At 42.1% G+C, this 22,265-nt stretch overlaps 1 protein-coding gene across 1 annotated transcript in view; it reads right to left on the bottom strand.

Moving 5' to 3' along the window:
* nxn (nucleoredoxin) overlaps positions 1-21,953 on the bottom strand; it is a 29,527-nt gene extending 7,574 nt beyond the window's left edge. Inside the window, exons 1-2 of the mRNA XM_086126153.1 lie at positions 21,457-21,953; positions 3,331-3,448 (exon numbers count right to left, since the gene is read on the bottom strand). Of these exons, the coding sequence (XP_085982279.1) occupies positions 3,331-3,448; positions 21,457-21,765 (427 nt within the window). The 5' untranslated portion in view covers positions 21,766-21,953. The remainder of the gene's footprint in view (positions 1-3,330; positions 3,449-21,456) is intronic.
* Between the last annotated feature and the right edge of the window lie 312 nt (positions 21,954-22,265).

Consider the following 22,265-nt stretch of genomic DNA (forward strand, 5'->3'; position numbering starts at 1 on the left):
AAATTTGATGTCACAAAGTCAAAATAGCTTTGGGGTTTGAATTGAAAAACAAAAATAAATAAATAAATAAATAAATTAAATAAAACATAAGCGGGCTAAGTTGTTTGACCTGCCATGACACAATGATGAAAACTGAATCTACATTTAGTGTTGTGAATTTTTCTAGTACATATGCTTCAAATGTTAGCAATCAAACACATTTTTTTAGGGCAAGATAGTATCGAAAGGACCATTGGAAACAGAAATTGAGCCTAAATTGGCCCCTTCGAGTCAAAATGGCTGACTTCCAGTGTGTTTTCATGCATGGCTTCTGAAGACTTTTTTTGAGCCTTCCATGCCGACCAAATTTAATCTAGCTACGTCTAATCAAACTGTCTTGGAGAGTGCTGTCAGTCCATGCAAACAGAGATATGATGCAGTTCATCCTCTCCTTCCTTCCAGTGCTGGTTCACACTTTCACTTCCTTTTCATGGTGTCTTCATTGTTTGAACCAGGCAGCAGAAAGTGGAGTTATCCGAGGAGGGTGGGCAGCGGAGGTAATCCTAAATAACGGCCTGTACAGCCGCTCCATAATGGCGGCTTTATGCACGGGGCTTCATTAGGCAGGAATGACACGTCTGCAGCGCAACAGCCGCTCATTGTGGTCCTGAGGCTCAAAAGGCCACTCGCACACTCTCCATCTTTCACACTGGCTGCAGGCACTCCAGTCAGCCTTTTCATCCATGCGGAGAACGCTCGCCACGATACACCCACATTGGCTAACATGGCAGCTGCTGTCACACAGCGACTTATAATAAACTCATGATGACAAACATACATCGTGTATGGCGAAATGCCAAGAGTTGTCTTCCTAGTTTATTCCTCTTAATGAGGAGCAATAGCACAAAGAATGCAGTGTACAAGGATTTCTGACGAACTCGCCAGCTACAGTCACACTTACGACATTTTAGCTGTCTTGTTGTGACAAACCTTTACTGGAAAACACCAAGAAGCAAAACCACACGTTTCTTTGTATTTTACACCTTGCTAGAAAGGGGAGAGATTTTATAGAGAAAACGAACAGAATGGACGTCAAGGTCTTCTCACGAACTCACCAGTTGCTTTTACACCGATCATGAGAAACAGAAGCAGTGAAGGCAAAAAATGAGCCACGTGCTGCTTCACTGAGACATTATTATCCAACTATGCCTGCTTGTGTAAATTTTCACTTTCACATTTCTTTTCTCCACTTGTCATCACTGGTGCACAACACACACATGCACGCACACATTCACGCACACTATGCATTTTTAACAACATGTAAAATGTTATTGATTCATTTATACATTTGTATTATTTCTTGGTTTGTTGTGAGATTATGATTATTTTATGTACAATTTCTTTCAGTTTATTGCCATTTGTTTATATATGTCTTTTAAGTAAAATGATATGAATTACCGGTAAGTACACAAAATTGGCAATGAATGTGAACAAAAATCCCATGAAGCAAATAAAAACATAAAACAAGAAAAACAATCCCCTTAAAATAAAAATACATACATAATAACGAATACAAGTGAACTGTATGTTGTTGTTCTGCAACATGAGATTTATGTCTTCTCCATCGCCAATTCGTTTGCAAGCACAGTTAATGAATCATGCAACGAGCACCGCAGGGTTGTTCTGGCTTTCATTAGCCAGACCGTAAAAGCTGTCACAAAGAAAAGAAATCCACTCTGGTTCTCCACTATGTTGCCTTCAGCATACAATTCTCTCACATGACTAATCGCTTTTTCGTACACCACTAAAGTTGCGACAGCATGGAAAAGAATGTAAATGTTACGTTAATCTTAATACTCTATGAGTGTGACAGAATTGGCCTAAACAGAAGCCTGAAAAGGGGGACATGGTGAGGAAAGTGACAAAATGTAACAGTTGTGTGCTACACAAAAGCCTCAAAAAGAACGGGAGTGCATGCTACATAGAAGCAGAATGCTACTGTAACAACAGTGTGCTACACAAAATCCTGAAAAAGAAGCACAGAATAAGAAGGTTACAAATGTGACAGGAATGTGCATTAATAAAGCCTATTAATAAAGCCTGATAAAGAGGCTCAAAGTGAGAGAGTGACTTAGCACAATAGCCACATACTACACAAAGCCTGAAAAAGAAGCACAGAAAGAAAAACGTAAAAAAACATGACTGGAATGTGCATTACGGAAGCCTGAAAATGAGCAGAAATACGACAGCACTGTGTTGCCCCTAAGCCTGAAAAAGAAGAACAAAAAGCACAAAAAGAAAAAAAGTCAAAGAAACATGACTAGAATGTGCTACACAAAAGCGGAAGAAAAAAAAGCAGAGAGTGCCAGTGTGTGTGCTGCACTGAAAATGAAGCACCGAATGGTACAACAAAACACTAAATGTAGAGAAGTGTTTAAAGTATGATAGGAGTGTTCGCCAAAAAAAATCTTGAAAAAGAAGCACAGATATGACAAAGCCTGACAGCAACACGTGACGGCATACAACACAAAAGTCCAGAAAATCAGCAGCCGTGTGCCAGCATATCAAAAATCAGCTACACAAAAGAAGCTTAAAATGAGAGAAGTGACATAGTGCGACGGCAGTGTGCCACGCAAAAGCCTGAAGAAGCACAGAGCGACGGCTTGAAAACAAGCTAGCTAAAAACAAAACCTGAAAAATAAGCACAGAGAGAAATAAAAGAGTGACAGTGGCGTGTCACACAGAATCCCGAAAAAAGAAGTACAGAGTGACAGTGTGAATGAAACATTAAAAAAAAGCACAGAAATGACACAGCCTAACAGCACAAATTTTTTTAAAAAAGTAGCAGTGGCACAGTACCATGAATGTGCCATAAAAAAATGGAAAAAGACTGTCACAGAATAGGAGAAGTTAGAAACATCAAGTCAAAGTTATTTACATAACCCTGAATCACAAAAGAGTCTTGATGGTCTTTATATGCCCGCATTTGACAAATTTACTGCAGTATAGCACACAATGCTGCAAAAACATAACAAATAACCTCCTATAACAAATAAGGAAGCACAGAGAGAAATTGATCAAGAGTGACAGCGGTGTGCCACATAAAATCTTGAAAAGAAGCACACATAGGAAGGCGGGCGAAAGTGTGCGACGAAAGCCTGAAAAGAGGCAAAAGGGAAAAAGGACAGCCTGACAGCAGTGAGCGACACACAATCTTGAAAATGACATACAGTGTGAATGAAGTGAGCAATATCACAGCACAACTGTGGGCAGATGCGCGGTTGGCTTTACAGCGAGTCTCCTTTCCTCACACCACGTCATTGTGTCCATTGTGTTTACGCCAAGGCTCACCTTTGGGATCATCCCTGACTACCAGCAGACCATTCCGACACACCACCTTCCCCGTGGCGGCGTCCACGAACACGAGCGACGGGATGCTAGTCACCTTGTACTTGTTCCACAGCTTCATCTACAAACACACCAGAGGGGGGAAAAAAAAGCAATGGCTGTAAGTCTTCCATTTTTAAACACACAGCTCAGCATTTTCCGCCCTGTCCTCAAACCACTCGGACACCAGGCAGAGAGCGCAGACGATAGCTCTCACGGTGAGAGTCTCTGGAGGAGACGATAAGTGGGAACAATCACATGCCGTATTGATCCACTCCCCTCCCCCAACAAACAATGTTTCATTGAATGCTATTAGAGACAAAGCAATAACGCCCGGTGTCTCTAAATGGGGGGGGGGGGGGGGGGGGAACACTTTGGAAAACAGAGTCACCTGGTTACTTTTATCGTCACGTCACATCTAAAAACGGCTGCTGCAGTAAAGGCCAGAACAATTTGATCCACTTTTGAGTGCGTAGCACAACTGACAGCAAGTCTATTTGCTCTCTTTTAGTCAGCCGCCGAGAAAATAAAACGTAACTTTATATAGTACATGTAGTGGCTGGGAACCGGTTCAGGGTGTCCCCCGCCTACTGCCCGAAGACAGCTACGATAGGCTCCAGCACCCCCTACGACCATTGTGAGGATAAAGCGGTTCAGAAAATGGATGGATGGATTGTAAGTATATTTATCAATAAATAAATAAATGGAGGCGGCCCGGTAGTCGAGTGGTTAGCACGTCGGCTTCACAGTGCAGAGGTACCGGGTTCGATTCCAGCTCCGGCCTCCCTGTGTGGAGTTTGCATGTTCTCCCCGGGCCTGCGTGGGTTTTCTCCGGGTGCTCCGGTTTCCTCCCACATTCCAAAAACATGCATGTCAGGCTGATTGGACGCTCTAAATTGTCCCTAGGTGTGAGTGTGGGCGTGGATGGTTGTTCGTCTCTGTGTGCCCTGCGATTGGCTGGCAACTGATTCAGGGTGTCCCCCGCCTACTGCCCGGAGATGGCTGGGATAGGCTCCAGCACCCCCCGCGACCCTAGTGAGGATCAAGCGGTTCGGAAAATGGATGGATGGATAAATAAATGGATACATTTGATATCATTTTGACTTTTTAGGTCATTTTCTAAGTAGCTTTCATGCAAAAAAAACTGGGCTCGCCTGATCTCAGCGATCTCCTGATATCACATGAGGGGTCTCCCCGCTATTGCCGCGTCTTTTATTGATCCCGTCATTTTAATCGCGAGGAGATCAGGGGGAAAAAAATTGAGATGATGATGACTTCCCTCCTTCTTTTCCCCGCTGTCTCGCCACCTTTACCACCGCTCCTGTTGCCAAGGCAACCATTCCCTGCCCCTCGGTGTCAAAAGAGCGCCAGACGTATTGTGTGCGCTTCCCCCGCTTAATAATTCAGTGATAAATTAATGGTTTTGTGACGGAAAACAGGTGCTAGAATGTCAGAGTGCTGGGGGGGGTGGGGGGGGCATGAAGGTGGAAGAGAGGCGAGGTCTCCCCTCTAGCACCACCTCCGTGCAGCCTTATGTGCGGGCACAAAAGCGTCTCGCTTGAATAGAGGCCCTAAACTTTGCCTCTGTAAGGTGAACAGTTTTAATGGAGTTGGAAAAAAAATAGGAAGAAAAGGACAAGGGGGAGGCATAAAGGAGTACAAAAGCTCTCAGTAGCTACGTGCTGCATTGAGATTCGACAGGCATCCAACAGTCACAATGGCGGAGGGTACATTCTTCACTCTTATCTGCTCTTTGTTCCTTGGTTTGATCACAAAGAGCATGAAAAGGGTGACAGAAAAAAAAAGAGTAATGTGGAAACTATTCGAAATGGACCATTGGGCAAGTCGGAAGGGTGGAGGCGCGCTGGACCGGGGACTGTGTGTGAGCAGTAAGATTGGAGCCCTTTGGAGTTGTTTGGGGTTTGGTGTTGCACGGACAGTCAAAGGCTCTGTCCACATCCTTTTGTTTCAAGCCTGGTTTGGGGGTTGAAATAGGGGTTTGAGGTTTCACATGATGTTAGGGCTTCAAATGTGTACTTCAAAGGAGGGTTAGAAGTGTTACAAGACAGGGTTGGGGCTTCAAAGTTCAAGTTTGGGTTGGGGATTCAAATTACGGCTTCAAGGTAGGGGTTCGAATTCAGGTTTCAAGCCTGTTTGCGGTTTCAAAGTAAAGACAGACCAATGTGTTTTTTTCAGGGCCAATACCGATTACCGTAGAACCCGCAGATTGGCATTTCTTTTTTTTTTCTTTCTTCAATGTTTTGATATTTTTATTTTGGGTGCTTATATTTTCAGGGCCTATCCCTAATTATAATATATTATAATACATTTCATTCATCTTCCGAACCGCTTTATCCTCACTAGGGTCACGGGGGTGCTGGAGCCTATCCCAACTGTCTTTGAGCAGTAGGCAGGGGACACCCTGAATCGATTGCCAGCCAATCACGGGGCACACGAACAACCATCCACGCCCACACTCACACCTAGGGACAACTTTGAGTGTTCAATCAGCCTGCCATGCATGTTTTTGGAATGTGGGAGGAAACCGGAGTACCCGGAGAAAACCCACGCAGGCCTGGGGAGAACATGCAAACTCCACACAGGGAGGGCCGGAGCTGGAATCGAACCCGGTACCTCTGCACTGTGAAGTCGCCGTGCTAACCACTGGACTACCGGGCCGCCCTAAATTGTAAAATTAAAGCAATTAGCAATTAATAATAATAATAATAATAATAATAATGGCGGCCCGGTAGTCCAGTAGTTAGCACGTCGGCTTCACAGTGCAGAGGTACCGGGTTCGATTCCAGCTCCGGCCTCCCTGTGTGGAGTTTGCATGTTCTCCCCGGGCCTGTGTGGGTTTTCCCCGGGTGCTCCGGTTTCCTCCCACATTCCAAAAACATGCGTGGCAGGCTGTTTGAACACTTTAAATTGTCCCTAGGTGTGAGTGTGAGCGCGGATGGTTGTTCGTCTCTGTGTGCCCTGCGATTGGCTGGCAACCGATTCAGGGTGTCCCCCGCCTACTGCCCGGAGACAGCTGGGATAGGCTCCAGCACCCCCGCGACCCTCGTGAGGATCAAGCGGTACGGAAGATGAATAAATGAATAATAATAATTAAAAGTAATAAAAACAATCAAAAGCTACATTTCATTGATTACTCCAGGTGATTAAATTAGTCCTGAGATGGAGGAAATAACGCCTGCTCTACCAGGCATAGAGAAGTGAACCTGGTTGGTTGTAGTCTGGACCAGCTGCAACCAGCCAACATTTTGACTTTTGTTTGGACCAGCTGGACTCTCTCCATGTCTTTCCTCAGGCCTGAATCTGGTGGGCCGACTCGTGGCTTGGAAAGCCAGGTGCATTCTTTGTGTCTGCCGGCAGTAACGCGAGGAAATAAGACGCAATAGGCTCAAAAGGCCCAAAGGAAAAGCGGCTGGTGTAAAAGCTGAATGTGGCAGTGTTTACGGCTTCATAACATAATAATTGCACAAAACGCATTAATGAGCTTCGTTTGTACGCATTGCCGCTCAATTAGCCGCAGTCAGCATTCATTGCAGATTCCCCCCCCCACACACACATGGCAGACTCCATAGGACTGCAGTAAGTGGTATCCCGCTTTCTGCGACAAGAAAAGGAGGTTGGGGGTGGGTTGGAAAGCTTCCCTGCTGTGACCTCCATTTGACCCTGGATCTAACGTCCCACAGCTCCTCCACCTCCTCCTCCTCGCGTGCTTTCGACATCACAACACATGAATATTGATGCCACTTTAAAAGGAGAACATTTCACACGCTTTAGGAGTCTTTTGCACCTCATTGCCACAGCGAAGGATCATTTGAAAAAGATTATTCTTCTGCACATGCTTCACACCCAAATTGCTGCTGGGCTTCAAACGTAGGAACGATTGATGGGAACATTTAAATACGCTGCTGGGTTAGGGTTGCTCAGTAGCACGGTGGACTACTGGTTAGCATGTCAGGCTCAAAGTGATTGGTGCAGTGATTCAAGATACAGTTACAATTTCAAAGTAGGATTTCAAATCCAGGTTAGGATTTAAAATTAGGGTTTCAAAATGGCTTAAGGTTTCAAATTAGGGTTTGATGCAAAGTTAGGGTTTCAATTTGAGGTTTGAAGCCAGGTTTAGGGTTAAAGATAAGGGTTGAAGCTGTTTTAGTGTTTCAAATTAGGTTTTCAAGCCAGCCTTGGAGTTTCAAAAGAGGTTTTCAAGCCAAGCATTAAACAAAGCACATTTTGCACAAACACTGTCAGATTGTATGATGGATCTCATTTTTGTGACCCACTTTTTGTCTGTTTCCCGAAGCGGAGTGGTCGCCTCATAAATCATGGTGACATAGATCTCTGCTTGTAATTAAAAAAAAAAAAAAGCACACAGAGAGCTCCAAGGCTAAGTATGTCAACGTCCATTCAAACAGTCTTTATTTATAGTCATGTCCCTACATGTTACATCTATTTGCTTTTCCACGCACAATACAAGTGGGCTTTTCCTTTCCCGAGGGCCAGGATGTTAACCTTGTGTGCATTACTCGAGCTCAGTGACACCGTATACTGTACTAGCTTGTTAAGCCTTTTCCTCCCCTCGTTAAACCCTCACACCTGTTTGCCAGTTTCCAGGTGCAGCCTACCTCATGCATCTCCTTCCCAAAACTTAATAATGAGGAATGTAACTTTCGAGTCATGATTCAATATCGCTTATTTTTTCTTTTGGTAATATTTGTGTCGCTCAGGATTATTTTGTTCCCTTGGAGCCCTGAAAAATATAACATCCAGCCATCCTGAATAGGGTCACTGGGAGTTGCTGCAGCCTATCCCAGCTGACGTTGGGAAGAAGGCGGACAACGCTCTGAACTGGTCGCCAGTCAGTCGCAGTGCACATTGAGAGACAAGCGACCATTCACACCCACACCATCACTGAGTGGGAACCGATCCCATGCTGCCCGCACACAAGTCAGGCGAGTGGACCACTACACTATCAGCGACAACAAACAAACAATTTTGAAAAAAGATTTTGCCCCAACCCCCCTCTCCGATTCTAATTAGCTGAAAATGATGTGATAGGGACCAATTTCCGATCATGTGATTGGGACAGACCTATTTTTTAGCATTTAGTCGCGACAATGACCAGAGTGTGTAATAGGTGTAACCAAACTGCACACAAACGCACACACACATGCTTCCTTTTTTTACAACAAATGTTCACTTCATAGTTACATTTTTATAACATTCAAAGTAACACTCGTACCTATTTTATCACATTATCCACAGTAAGCATTTAGCACAACAGGAAACCAGCCCAGAATTGCAAACAAAATTTCTCTGAACCCCGGCAATATAGGGATTTTTAAGCAACTGTTTTTTGTGGACTTTTACAGTATGCAAGCAAATCTGAATTTTGAGTTATATAACTTTTGCCATTCACAGTCTCTGTCTTCATGGGAGTCGCCGTTGTCAAGTGACGCCACCCTGACGCAACTCGAAGTCGGCATAGCTATTTTTTTTCTCCGACTTAGACCTCCTAGATTCAGTGTACCTTTCCTGGTTAGACGTCGGAAAACTCAGATATGACACTTTGCTGGAATTCAGCATTTCGCTGATGCCATTGTGCTCATCGACAGCCCCATTTAGCAACATCTTCGCTCACTCCAACCTATCTTTTTCGGCTTTACTTGCTTGATGCATCACTATGAATAAGAGCTTCAAATCACTTTTTAAAAATGTCTTTGTTCACCCATTTTAGCACATTAGCCACGTTTAGCTTTTAGGTCACTGTATTATTAATCATTCAATGAAAGCTGCATTATAAACATGATTTTTGGGGCATTTTTCTTCAACTTCAGTCCATTCGTCATCACTAAAAGCAAAATAACAAGCAAGTGAGCTACTCTGAATGTGTTTTATTGCATTCAAAACATTCATACATTTGCTATATGGACACATTAATGGCGCAACTCCCATTTTCCATGTCAATTTAAATGGTGATTTTGGAAATAGTGACACAATTTGACGGTGAGGATGGGGTCCTGGCCCAGAGGACATTAAGAGGGTAATCAATCTGCCATATTGTAAGCCTACATCCCTCAGGACTTAGATAGACATCGGCCTGCTTTTTATCCATCAGGCTCAACCCAGTGAGGAATGTGTGGTGCTGAACAATAGCCAGTGACTGCCTTTGAAAAATTTCCGTCGTATGAGTGGAAAGCAAAGGCAAGGGGCATAAAGTCCTGTTTGTCCCCATGTGGAAAATTGGATTGTGCTTGCAAAATGTGACCCACTTTTTCTCACGCCACAAAAAGAAAGAAATATATCCCTGAAATACGCTCATTTTGCCCCCCAAAATTTAAATACAGCATGACCTAAAGGAGGCTAGAAAAACATACTCGAGACTTGTCAATTATCCTCAGAGGCCAGTTTTACTTATGCAAGTTTTATATACACACACACACAACTACTTGTGTTTCAACGACTCTCCACCATTCTTTAAAAAAAGAAGACAGAGGGCACAAGAGTGCATCACTAACCTACGGTAACAGTAGTAAAACAATACCATAATTACAGTGAATTAAAAAAAAACTTGGATGAATGGACAACTCTGTGAAACACCCAGAGAAACACGGTTTCTCAGTAAACAATTTGTATGTTTGTGTTTGCCAGGCGGCTTCTTGTTACAAGTTACAAGTGTGGCAGCATCAGCAGTGTTGGTCAGAAGACCTTGTGTACTGTATTCCATGTTTCTATGCAACTTCGCCTCAACCATCACTAGCCAAGGTCATTTTGTGTACTCCCCATTCCAATTAAATGTAAACAATTCCCGGACGACCTTGTGCACTGCATTGCATATCTTCTTTTTCTTGTGAGAAATAAACTAGAAAGAAAATGTGTGTTTTCCAAGTAAAAAAAATTGTAAGCTCTTGTACCAATACCGAATATACGTGCAAGCATGACAAACATTAACCGACTTGCAGCCTACAACTTCTCCAATAAAACATTGCATTGGCATAGCAACATGACACCATAAACAAAGTTGTTCTACATTTTGGGGGTCCATTGTGCTCTTGCTGTCGCCTGTTCACAGTCAGACCATACCAGTGACATTATACAGAGGTAGACGCCAGAATGCGAAGCGGATCTAATTGGTTGCTGTTCCACACTAATAGGATTGAGCACTGCTGGCAGACTGTTGAGTGGCACTCGATGTAATGCTTACGAGCAGGAACATGGTGTTTTTTTTGCCGGAATATACACATCCTGCTGAGCAGAACAGAGCCAAACAAGACAACCGTGTGTTGGGGTTGGTTGGACATAATGGCCATGAGGATGGCCATTATGATGAGGATTTGGTTCGTTTTGAACCTGACACCCATGTAATATGTTGCAGAGTATCATTGTTTTTGTTTTTTTTTAAATCTACAAAAATATAGTGACAGGCAAGGAAGACACATGTTGCTACAGAAATAGACATTTGAAGTTATTCCTGGCAAGAAAGCAGAGAACTTTGACATCGCACATGCATCCATCCATCCATCCATCCATTTTATGATCCGTTTTATCCTCACAAGGGTCGCAGGGCGTGCCGGAGCCTATCCCAGCTGTCTTCGGGCAGTAGGCGGAGGACACCCTGAACCGGTTGCCAGCCAATCATAGCACATGCAAGGAATGTAAAACAGTCTTCCGCTTATCATGGGAGCAGCTGTCACTCTTATACTAAACATGGAACTACCTTGTGATCACAAAAATACAATTGCTCAAGGCGAACACCAACGTTTTCTCTCTTGTTCATCCTTGCAAGAAAAATGAGAGCTTGTACAGAGCTTTTCAGACTTACATGACTAACATGATGAGAGATGGGCAATACGGAAACATTTTCTATAATGATATCGACCATTTTATACCATGATCATGATATATTCAGTTACTCTATAACATACTATGACCGCTTAACTTTTCTCACTTTATTTTGAAGTGGCATTAGGCAGACCTGTATCAAATGAGAGATGTATCCAGTCATGCTGCTGTATAAAATTATCAAATAAAACAGGGCAGCTGCCCGTCACACTCCTATCAAACGTCAAGCCACCTCATGATTAAAAACATGACATTTTTTGAAGAGGAACAAGGGCCAGCGGAAAGAACGTGGGGTAATGAGTCTTAAACTGCTCCACGCAGACATTATGATACGATCCCACGTAGCAGCCTGCTCTGGTAAATTTCCACACTGAAGTCAATCTCTGCATTGATGCTCAATAAAGAGCCCCCAACTCTCCCCTGGGGGTCTTTCTTTCAGCATGGTGGGATCTTGATGAGGCGCTCCGGGAGAGCAGCATTCCGCAACAATGCGCTCACAGCGCCCCCCCCCCCCCCACACACACACACTTCCTGCCAGACGTCACCTGGAAAAAGCACAAAAGCTCATCTCACCACCACTTCCTCCTCTCGGCTAATGATTAAACACCCCCACCCCCCTTAGCACTAATGACTTTTTCCAAGTGGATCTTGACACCATACTGGTGAATTAAGCAGAGCAGAAGTACAGCAAGCAGAACAAGAACAAGAGGCAGGGTTGCTCCAGTCAACCATTTTTAGCTTGGGAGAGTCCCCTCCTCACATGAGCTACAATTACCATTCAGCCCCGAAGGCAGTTTCACTTTTGGTCATTCCATGATGTGGGTGAAGGATGTCATTAAAATGACTCTTCGTGGCACATCCTGGAAGTGTTTTGAAAATTCTGCCCCCAAAGCCAGTTTGACTTAGGCCCAGTACACACAAAGACAATCGGGTTGTTCTTGGAAGCGGTAGTAAATAAAACCAAATATGTCGTGGCCAACGTCTTTTTTTTTCTTTTTTTTTGTATGAAAGCGTGTTCCTCAGACGCAATGTATTTTTCAAAGCAAGTCTTTTCTTGCCGACATGGTCCTCTTACAAACGCTCCGCCTCCGGTCCTTTTCAGAATCGATGTCCCCGCAGCATCTCTTCAACATTTTTGAGAGATCACGTGTGATTTCTGTTTCTGAGGACATCAGTGAGTGGAAGAAAAATCTTTAATGTGTGTGGTGCCATGTGTTGAGATTTAAACAAAATTTGAACCTTTTGTAGTTGACAGATGGGTGGCACTAAATTGCCAAATATTTGAATTTTCGTTATTGCATTGGGGCAAAGCATTAAAATACAAAATTCCAACAAGTCAGCTCCACAAGGTTAGATAGAGCTTGAACAAATGTTGAGGCCATTGAATAAATTTGCTCTGGTTCTCATGGGTCAATGATGAGTTACGGGGGTGAAGATACGGGGGTTAAGACCTGGAAGTAAAAGAGTGGCATAAAACTCTTTTAGCCAATTTTCACATTTCTAGCCAATCAGTGAACCCATTTGTGTTTCCTTTGAGACAGTAACAAGACTCAAAAAAAGCAACGTTGATGATATCATTGACAATATATTTCACCCACCCCTAAATCCACACTTGTCAAAAGTCACGACTAATTAGATCAGCTCTGAAATAAAAGCAGAATAATAGCTACACGCCCTCATACTCCCTATGGTCTCACCGAATAAACTATAAATACTTCACTTATGGGTTGTCTCAATCGGGTAATTGATAGCTTAATAGCTGCTTTTTGATCTGCCAATCACACACAAAAGAGATGTGAAAATGGCAGTACATGCGACAGAAACCTGACCCACTTTGCTCGTGCCGTCCTCTTTGTGTCACTAAGAAGAAGAAACGACTCTGGGGGATTGACAAATATTATGATTCCAGGTTTGGTGCTCATATGAAATGAAAACTAAATATTTTAAGATCGGCGGAACATCCTGCTAAGTAGCTTGGACTCTGCAAAAAATAAAATAAAATAAAATAAAAAAAGATCTCCAAGTCCACAATGCTTTGTACAGACAAAAGAGACAGCTGCAGTGCAAAGTTGTCGACTAAACGGGCATGCGGCAGCAATTATATCCAGCGTCTGCTTACAGCTGCTCGCCTCGCACAAAATGCCAGGATGTTGCCTCTCAGTCGTCGGCTCGACCGCGTGCCAACAGCATTAAACTGCGCCGGCTATCGTCGGAATCACTCCATCAAGAATAAACGCCGGCGTGTTTCACTCAAGGATGTGTAAAGATACCATCTTAGATATCAAGCGTTCATTGTTTCTTGTCCTTTGTTCTTAGAAATGTTGAATGAGTACATGAAAGTAGTACAAAAGATCTCTGAGGGTTTCATTATTTAATCAAATTCCCCTGCCTGTAAGTGTCATTATCTCTACAAAGCAACCGAATATGATTCAACTTCATGCTACAGATCCAGTTTCATTCAAATCTAGACAGATTAAAGCAAACAAGAAACATATTAAGGATACAAATACGTGATAAAAAAAATCAATCTTAATCCACGTTAAATCCTTTCACAAATCAAAAATTAATCAATTAGTACTTTGTTCAGACCAAGTGTCATCCAAATCTGGTAATTTATTGTCTGATGCTGGTTCGAAACAAACATCCAAATGAAATCAGAATTTATATATTTATATGGTGTTTAAACATCGTGAACAACAAAGATGTGATTCAAGGATAAAAAAACGCTTCTTCTCATTTGTGCACTTCAGAGAACAAGCACAAAGGGTAAATCATGTGACGCTATGGGCTTTCAGATCCGCCTGATTAAAAATGTTAGACTTGGTTTTCAAAGTCAAAAGCAACTCAAAATTCCCAAAATGGAGGGAAAAAAAATGAAACAGCAGACCTAGAAGATTAACTGACCAAATGTGTTTTGCAGATTTTTGTGTTCAAGCCAGAGTTTGCATGGGTTAATGTTCCAAGAAAGTGCATGGTCTGCCTCTGTCGAATCTGGTATCTCGGCACACACATTAAATTAAGACGCACTACTTTTTTTGATCCAAAAACATCCTGAGCTTTAAAGGCCCCCGCCAAATGACCGTGTTTAACTTGGCTCGAAAAGAACGCGCTTTTGTCGAAAAAACACAAAATGGGTTACATGGCCCTCCCTATCTCTTAGCTAAGGGAAATGACAGTATGACTACATAAACATACACCATCACCAAGTTTGCGCCACAGGAAGAACATCTTGATGATGATGACGTCTTTCCTTTACACACCTGAAGCAAGAAGGGAAGCGACAAAAACACCTTTGATGAAACTGACCCAACTTGCAGAGAATCCAGCTCCAATAGAAACCCCTTTTTTCCATCGCCTGTCCACCAGATTGCCACAACGCAAGAGCTTCGCTCTCTATCTGCCCGAGTCTTTAGGAAAGGACTCAGTGAAGCGGGACTTTGCTGTGTTCTAGTTTTGCAGTATCTGGCTGGTGTCAGAGACGGCAAATGAAAAACCATTTAAAACTCATTCACTGCCATTGACGGCTACAGAGGTCCAAGAAGATCCATTTTAACTACAGTATGCTGGCCTCTTTGTCCCCATTTGTAACGCAATTCAGCGCAATAGTGGAATGACTACGGTGCACAAGTAGAACTCCAGTGTGCATAAGTCTCGACGCTGTTTTCATGGTAGATACAAAAAATGAGATCAAAATGAACCTCGAACATCGGAATTTTATTTGGGACTAATTACAGGCACTTTAAATGACAGTTATAAGTGTGTGCACACTTGTGCAATTCATATACATACTGTATATATATATATATATATATATGCTACTACTTATCGTAGTAGCGGTGCACCAATATAAACTAACTTCCTTATCGTGCATTGGTGCCTTAAGCACAGAACAGTGAACCACTAAAAAGGTGGTAGTTGGCCAGTGTGTAAGGGGTTACTGCCAGTCAAAGCCAACATTTGCCTGACTTCACATAACAGATGGAATTGGAGGAAAAAGGCCAACATTCCTCACATGAAACATTTTCAGGCTGTTAATCCTCTTTATTCCTGCAGGAGGTCATGTGCACCAGAGCATTTGGCTGTGATTAAATATGAGCGCGCAGGATGATGTCGCACTGCGGTCACTGCAGAAGTTATCATTATCATCAGAGCAGAAGAGCACACCTGCCGTGACCAACACAGCTATGCTATCACCATGAGCAGGTGATGAGTGACATCCGGGTGAGCCACCATACTGCAAAAGCATCCCGTGGACTCGGCCTTTGTGGATTTGTTTGGTTCATTTCCATACGGCAAGATCTCGGTTTGAATGAATCACCGCAATGATCAAAACTTCATTCATCTATTGGTCATACTGAAGACGTCATCATGTAATTCAGCAGAGTAATAAACTATGTGTATGCATTTGAGTGCGCGTGTTAGTTAATCTCTCTTTGGTGGTGCGACCATCTCTAATTGGCTGGATGCTTGTGTGTGCGTGAGTCCTTGGAGGATGAGGACGGCGGTACTTCTTACAAAAGGCTTAAGCTGAAAGCCTTTCATTCAACATGGCCGCCCCATTGCTATGGCGTGTGAACAGATTGGGCGAGAAAAGACCAATCGAAGTGACGATTAGCCCCCGACGAGACGGGAAAGGAGACTCGGCAGGGGGTCGGCTCCAGGGACTTGCCAGCCATTTCCTCCACTTTCAAATGTTTAATGCAAAGTTTCAACACAATTTCGAATACGCACATGCACATTTTTTGGGCCAAATACATTTCTGTTGATTTGTATAGTCCATAGTGAAAGTATTCACGAATAACCAGTAAGAAAAGCTAAGACATCATTTATGACATGACAACATGGCGCTCACCCATATAGGCATTTTTTTTTTTTTTATTCCGTGGATTATTTTCGGTCATCCTGTTTATTTATATTGTGTACAGTGGCGATTATGATGATCAATTGTCAAAGGGTGTACAATAATAATATAATTATAATAATACATTTCATTTATAAGCGCCTTTCAAAGCACTCAAGGACACTTTACAAACAAAACAAGAACAATAAAACTATAAATAAAATTATAAATAATACAAGGAGAGATGAATTTAAACTGAGTATGCAATTTTAAATAGGTGGGTTTTGAGATGTGATTTGAATGTGGGAAGAGAATCAATATTTCGGATGTTGAGTGGGAGTGAGTTCCAGAGTATACATTCATCATATGACATGTACATTGCACTTGTGCCTGACCTGGACAATTTTTACCCTTTTTTTTGGAGTCATTATGTTGATTTCTATTGTGCAAGGCAATTAATGTTTTTTATGAATAGCTGGCTAGAGGAGCGACCGCATTAATTATATGACATGACATGTATCTGTACATTGCATTGCACTCCTGTGTGGCACCGATTTGTTTTCCTCAGTGGATTACGCCATGTCATTCTGCCGATTTCAATTGTGCACTGTAGCAGTTACCACAAAACACTGGCAAAAGGAGCCAAAGCATTCATTGAATGACACATCAGCCAGTCATCTGGAGGGTGGGGGGGGGGGGGACTTCTTGTTAGCGCATCTTCAGCTGTTTACTGCATTAGCTCACGCAAGGCCAACCCAGAGAATAAAGGTATCTGGACTACACACACACAAACACACACACACACACACACACTAGGAACATTTACATTAAACTACTCGGATTCTGCAAAGGCGTCAGTTTATCTCATGCTACATGGTTACATTCAATGATGCAAACTCAAATGCGCATAAGAACGCAGTGAGTGTGTGCGTTTTATAAAAATAATAACCAAGAAAAACAGTGAAGTTATTTTTGACTGGATTATTATCTGCTTTTTTTATAACAAACATACAAACTAGAGCCGCTTCTACTCGGGCACTGTGGCCATGCTGCTGTGCACTTGGCCCTCCTTGAGCCCCCATGATGGTCCCATGCGGGCCGGTGCTTGTGCCCGCACAATGCACGTCCAGTGGGCCAAACAGTGGGCTCCCTTTCTTTTGCTGAATGCCCAGATGAAAGCACCAACTGCAGCAGACGTTCCATTGGCCGCGGCTTCTCATTGATTCACACGTGACACTCCAAAAGAATGAATCCATCATGTCAAGACAGCGCCAGCAAGAAAACAGCTTTTCCCGCTCTCTCTAATGACAACAATGTTGTCACACATCTGACTAACATACGTGGGTCAAATTTGCTAGCAAAGCCTCCTGGACAGTTTTGTTTTTGAAAGAGTCCCAAAAATGGACATTTAAAAACCAAAATGGCAGACTTTGTGTGTTTTCGGGCATAGCTTATTGAGATATTTTTAGTGAGTCTATTCATGATAGAAATGTCTACCAAAGTTCATGTTGGCATGTAAAACTGATTTTGGGGTCTGAATTAGAAAAAAAAAACAAGTGCTTGTTTCATCTTCTCTGGAAAGTCGTCTAACTTTGTTGCCATGCTCGGCCCACAAACATTGAAAAATCCAAATCCTCCCAATTTCAATTTAGTTTTCACGCTGTACATGTGGTTTGAATTTGGTATCAATCAGACAAAATCTCTACTCCACAAGGTGCCACACCTTTTTTGACCAAAGATCTAATTTTCAAGCAACCAACCCCCCCATGATCAAACCATGACCGTACGCGCACATATGTACACGCGCCATGATGAGCAACGGCCATCACGGCTCCTAACATGAACGAAACAGGAAAATAAAATAGATACAATCGTTTGTGAACAGGAAATCACTATCTACCTTAGTAGAGACCTGACACTTTTCCAGTGTGTTAAGGATAGAAACTATCGTACGTATGTGTACCGTTTTAAAATGCTTCTCCTGGTGCGCCAGATCACATTCTTTCCCAGTGCCAACCAAAATGGCCAACTTCGTATGTTTTTAATCATGGCTTCTTCAAACTTTTTTGTGGTCTTACTCATGATAGAGACAGTATGTCTTCCAACCTTCATGTTGCTTTGTCAAACAGGTTTCAGGAGATCAATTTTTTTTTTTTTAACTGAGCCAGTTTCAAGTTCCATGACGAGTCATTAAATTAGACTGCTAGACATACAATGACAAAAATCCCTCATAATTTGGCATCATCCATCTTCCTTGTATGAACATGTGTCATATTTGAAAGCGATTGGACAAAATCACTCTCTCTGTCGAGTCAATCTGTGAAGGACTCGAGGAAATACCCAAAATGACGCTACGGTAATTTGGCAACTTCAAACAAAAAGGCTGACTTCCTGTGTGGTTTCACACATGGCTTTTTGAAACCTTGATGTCGATCCACTCATGATGAACATGCTAACCAAATCTCATGGTGCCAAGTCCCAATTGAAATGCATTTTTAAACCTGGTCTCAATCGGTGCACAAGTATGATTTTCTTCACTGCATGTAAACATACTGAATGACTAATGTTTCCTGCAGTGGGAAGGCTTGGATGGATAACCCCAGATAACCTTCCAGGGGGTGAGGGGGGCGGAGATAGTGAGGGCAGGGCCCACAGCAGGAAGAGGAGGTACAGTGTGGGATTCCAAAAGGGGGGTGCTGGGCGGTGGTGTGAACAATAGAAGACAAATCGCTGCGCTGGAGCTGAGCTGCAGAAAACAGGGAGATTCTGGCTGGAGGCCTGAGGTGGTCACATGACCATTGGGCCAACAACAGCAACCTCAGACTGGTTCTGTTAATAGCACACACTTTATTTTATTGCACTGCTGTCAGGCTATTGAGTAGACAGACCTGAAAACCTGGACTCACCCCCACTCACCCATTTTTAATATGCTTCTATCTATAGTTTATCATTTATACTTATGTATATACTTTTTGTTCTTCTACTTCTCCCTTTCAGAATTTTGCTGCTGTAAATTGGGAATTTCTCCATTGGGATTTTTTTCCATTGTGAGACAAATAAAGGTTTTCTTATCTTATCTTAACGGCACTAGAGGACTGCCGAAATGGAGACTTCATCTGAACTTTACACAAATGACCATAAACGGACATTTGGCAATAAACAAACAAAAATAAATTCTAAAATATATTACATTACATTATATGAAACCATTTATCTTCAAGAGGGTAGCGGGTGTGCTGGAGCCTATCCCAGCTGTCTTCGCACACCCTGAACTGGTTGCCAGTCGATCTCGGGGCACACAGAGACGAAAAAACATTCACGCTCACAATCACACCTGGGGCCAATATAGAGTGTTCCATGAACCTGCCACGTATGTTTTTGGAGTGTGGGAGGAAATTGGAGTACCCGGAGAAAACTCACGCAGGCACACATGGGGTGACTTGCAAACTCCACACAGGAATCAAAGCCTGCACCTCCGCACTGTGAGGTGGACGTGCTAACCAGTCAATCACCGTGCCACCCTTATATTATCTTCATGCATTCATTCAGGAGAATACTTTTTTACAGAAGCAAAAAAATAAAACAAAATTAAATTAAATAAATTAGTTTCAATGAAGAAAATATAATGGATCTCAAATATAACAGAAACTATTCTTTCATTATTATTTTTATTCAAGACAATCTAATAAACAAATCAAATAGAGGCTTGAAAAATATTAGTCCTTTTTTAAATAATAAAAAAACAATTTATTAAAACAAGAAACTACTGTAATACAAGTTAAATGAACTATTTTATTACACTCACAAAAATGACAAATAAAATTGAAAAAATGCAAGTTTTAAAAAGTACATAAAAAGTAAAAATGATGCAGACAGTTTAATAATAATTACATTACATGATAAAACATTTTTTGTAATAATTGCATTTGAATACAATATTTGTGAAAATAATCTACATTTTCACAAAAACTAAATTTCAAAAAACTCCAAACAAGTGACTGATTTTTCTCGTATTAAATAAAAAGTTTTAAATATACACATTTTAAATGGCCATACATGTTTTAATGTATTTTTAAAATAACATAAAATGTGTAATTAACATACTCAATGTATTATATTTTAAATTATATTTAAAATATCCATATAAAGTCAAGTACAGATGATTAAAAACTCCAAGCATGAAAGTTTTTATTTATTTATTTAATATTAAAAAGATGTGGCCTTAACTGGCGGGCTGGAATGCTGCAGAGAGAACTAAAAATCACACACACGAAGCACAAGTGCATTTCAATAAAATGCATTCTAAATGTAATGTGCATAATGTATGTTGATGAAGGGGGTTGAAATTGATGTACCACATGCTGTGGACATGTCTGATGTTTGAAATACTGCTGACTGCTCCATTTGTTTACAACAAAGGCAACTTAAACACACACACACACACACACAGAGCGATGCATGGTTATGTATGAAGCGGACATTGTTCGAGTCCAGGAGGAGACCGTCTCCATCCTTCGATAATGATTCCTCTATCGAAAAGCCAGATATTTCTCACAAATTCAATAATAAGTCGGCGGTGGTGGAGGTGTTACTGCTTCCAAGTCAAACAATAACACAACAATGACTTAACAACTTTGCAGTGTCAGATAAGGGAAGATACACTTAATAAAAAACATAGAACTTAACTGTATATAAAAAATAAGGAGTAGCTGAAAATACACACAGTTCCTACTTCTACCACTTATACCTGACATTGGAAAAAGGACAGTTCAAGTATTTGATATAAATGTGTTTCAGCTATACTAGCATTTACATATAATAAAGTATCTTTTTTTTTATTCGATGATGTAATCCTTTAGGGTAAATAGTAAAAAAAAAATTGTATGGGCCTTATTGCATTTGAGCATATGATGGCCTCCTTTTCTCTCTTTGTTGTCATTATGGCAGCTTAGTTTATTATAATTTTATTTATATTCAATTGAAGTAAACTGTAATTGATTGTTTCTAGTCAGTGAACAAAGGAGTAACCATTGCATTTTTCAAAAAAAAATGTATATAATAATATGCAGGTCAATGAACTACTGTAGCTGAGTGCACCTAACCAAAGTTCCGCACAATATATACAGCACACACACACATATTATATATATATACTGTATATATACACAAACACACACACAATATATATATATATATATATTTGAATGACGACAAAATATAAAGAACATACACTTGATGGTGAGGGAGAAGAAATCTGAGGTCTTCAATGTTTTTTGTTTCGAAATGAATTGGAGAAGTTTTAATTGGACGGGGGGGGGGGGGGGGGGAGACAAGACATTTTGTAAATGGGACATCCAAATGATAGCACCTACGCGTGTAATTGTACCACTTCTTACCTTTTTGTGTCTGTCTTTGAAGGGCAAGGCGGGCCAGGGCATCTCCTGCAGAAAGTCCTGCCACTGCTTCTGCTCCTGGTCCGAGGAGACGAACACTACCTCCAGCTTGTCTCGGTGTTCCGAAGTCTGCTTGAAGCGGCCGTAGAAGTCGCACAGGCTGCCGTTGAACTGCCGACACGGCGCGTTCAGGCCGCAGCCAAAGAACAGGCCGAGCAGCGACACCCGCTCACCCAGCGCCTGCACGTCCACCTCGGCTTTCTCGCGGTTGACGAGCCGCTCCCCAAGCACGTTCAGCAGAAGCTCCGACATCTCCGCTCCCCTGGCCCCCAAACCACGGATAAGTGGCTGACGATTCCCCCCGCCTTGCTCACGCGGTCCGAGGTGAGTTATGTCTTTGGGGTGAGCTCCTCCCGGCCCCCTGCGAGCGAGGCGTCGCGGTGAATCTCCACCGCCTGTGAGTCTTGGTCCGCGGGCGCCGTGCACAGGAATGTGCTGCACTTAAATCCGTCTCGTTAGTAGTGTGGCAAAATCGATACTAGGTGTCGATATCCCGTATTCAAATTACAATACTGTACATTAGATTTCCATGGCTGGAGAAAGAACAATACTTGTTATAATTATTGTTTACTCTAAATTCAGTTAGAGGAACGTGTCACACCTTGCTGGTAGTGTAGGTTTATTTTCAAATTAATACCCATTACAAATTATTAATATTTAATTACTTCATCTTCTTATGATGATTATTATCCATCCATCCATCCATCAATTTTCTGATCCATCCATCAATCTTTATCCTCACAAGGGTCGCG

The sequence above is a fragment of the Hippocampus guttulatus genome, chromosome 12 (assembly GCF_054856545.1).
Source record: "Hippocampus guttulatus isolate MCC_2025c chromosome 12, RoL_Hgut_1.0, whole genome shotgun sequence".
NCBI classification, from domain to species: Eukaryota; Metazoa; Chordata; class Actinopteri; order Syngnathiformes; family Syngnathidae; genus Hippocampus; species Hippocampus guttulatus.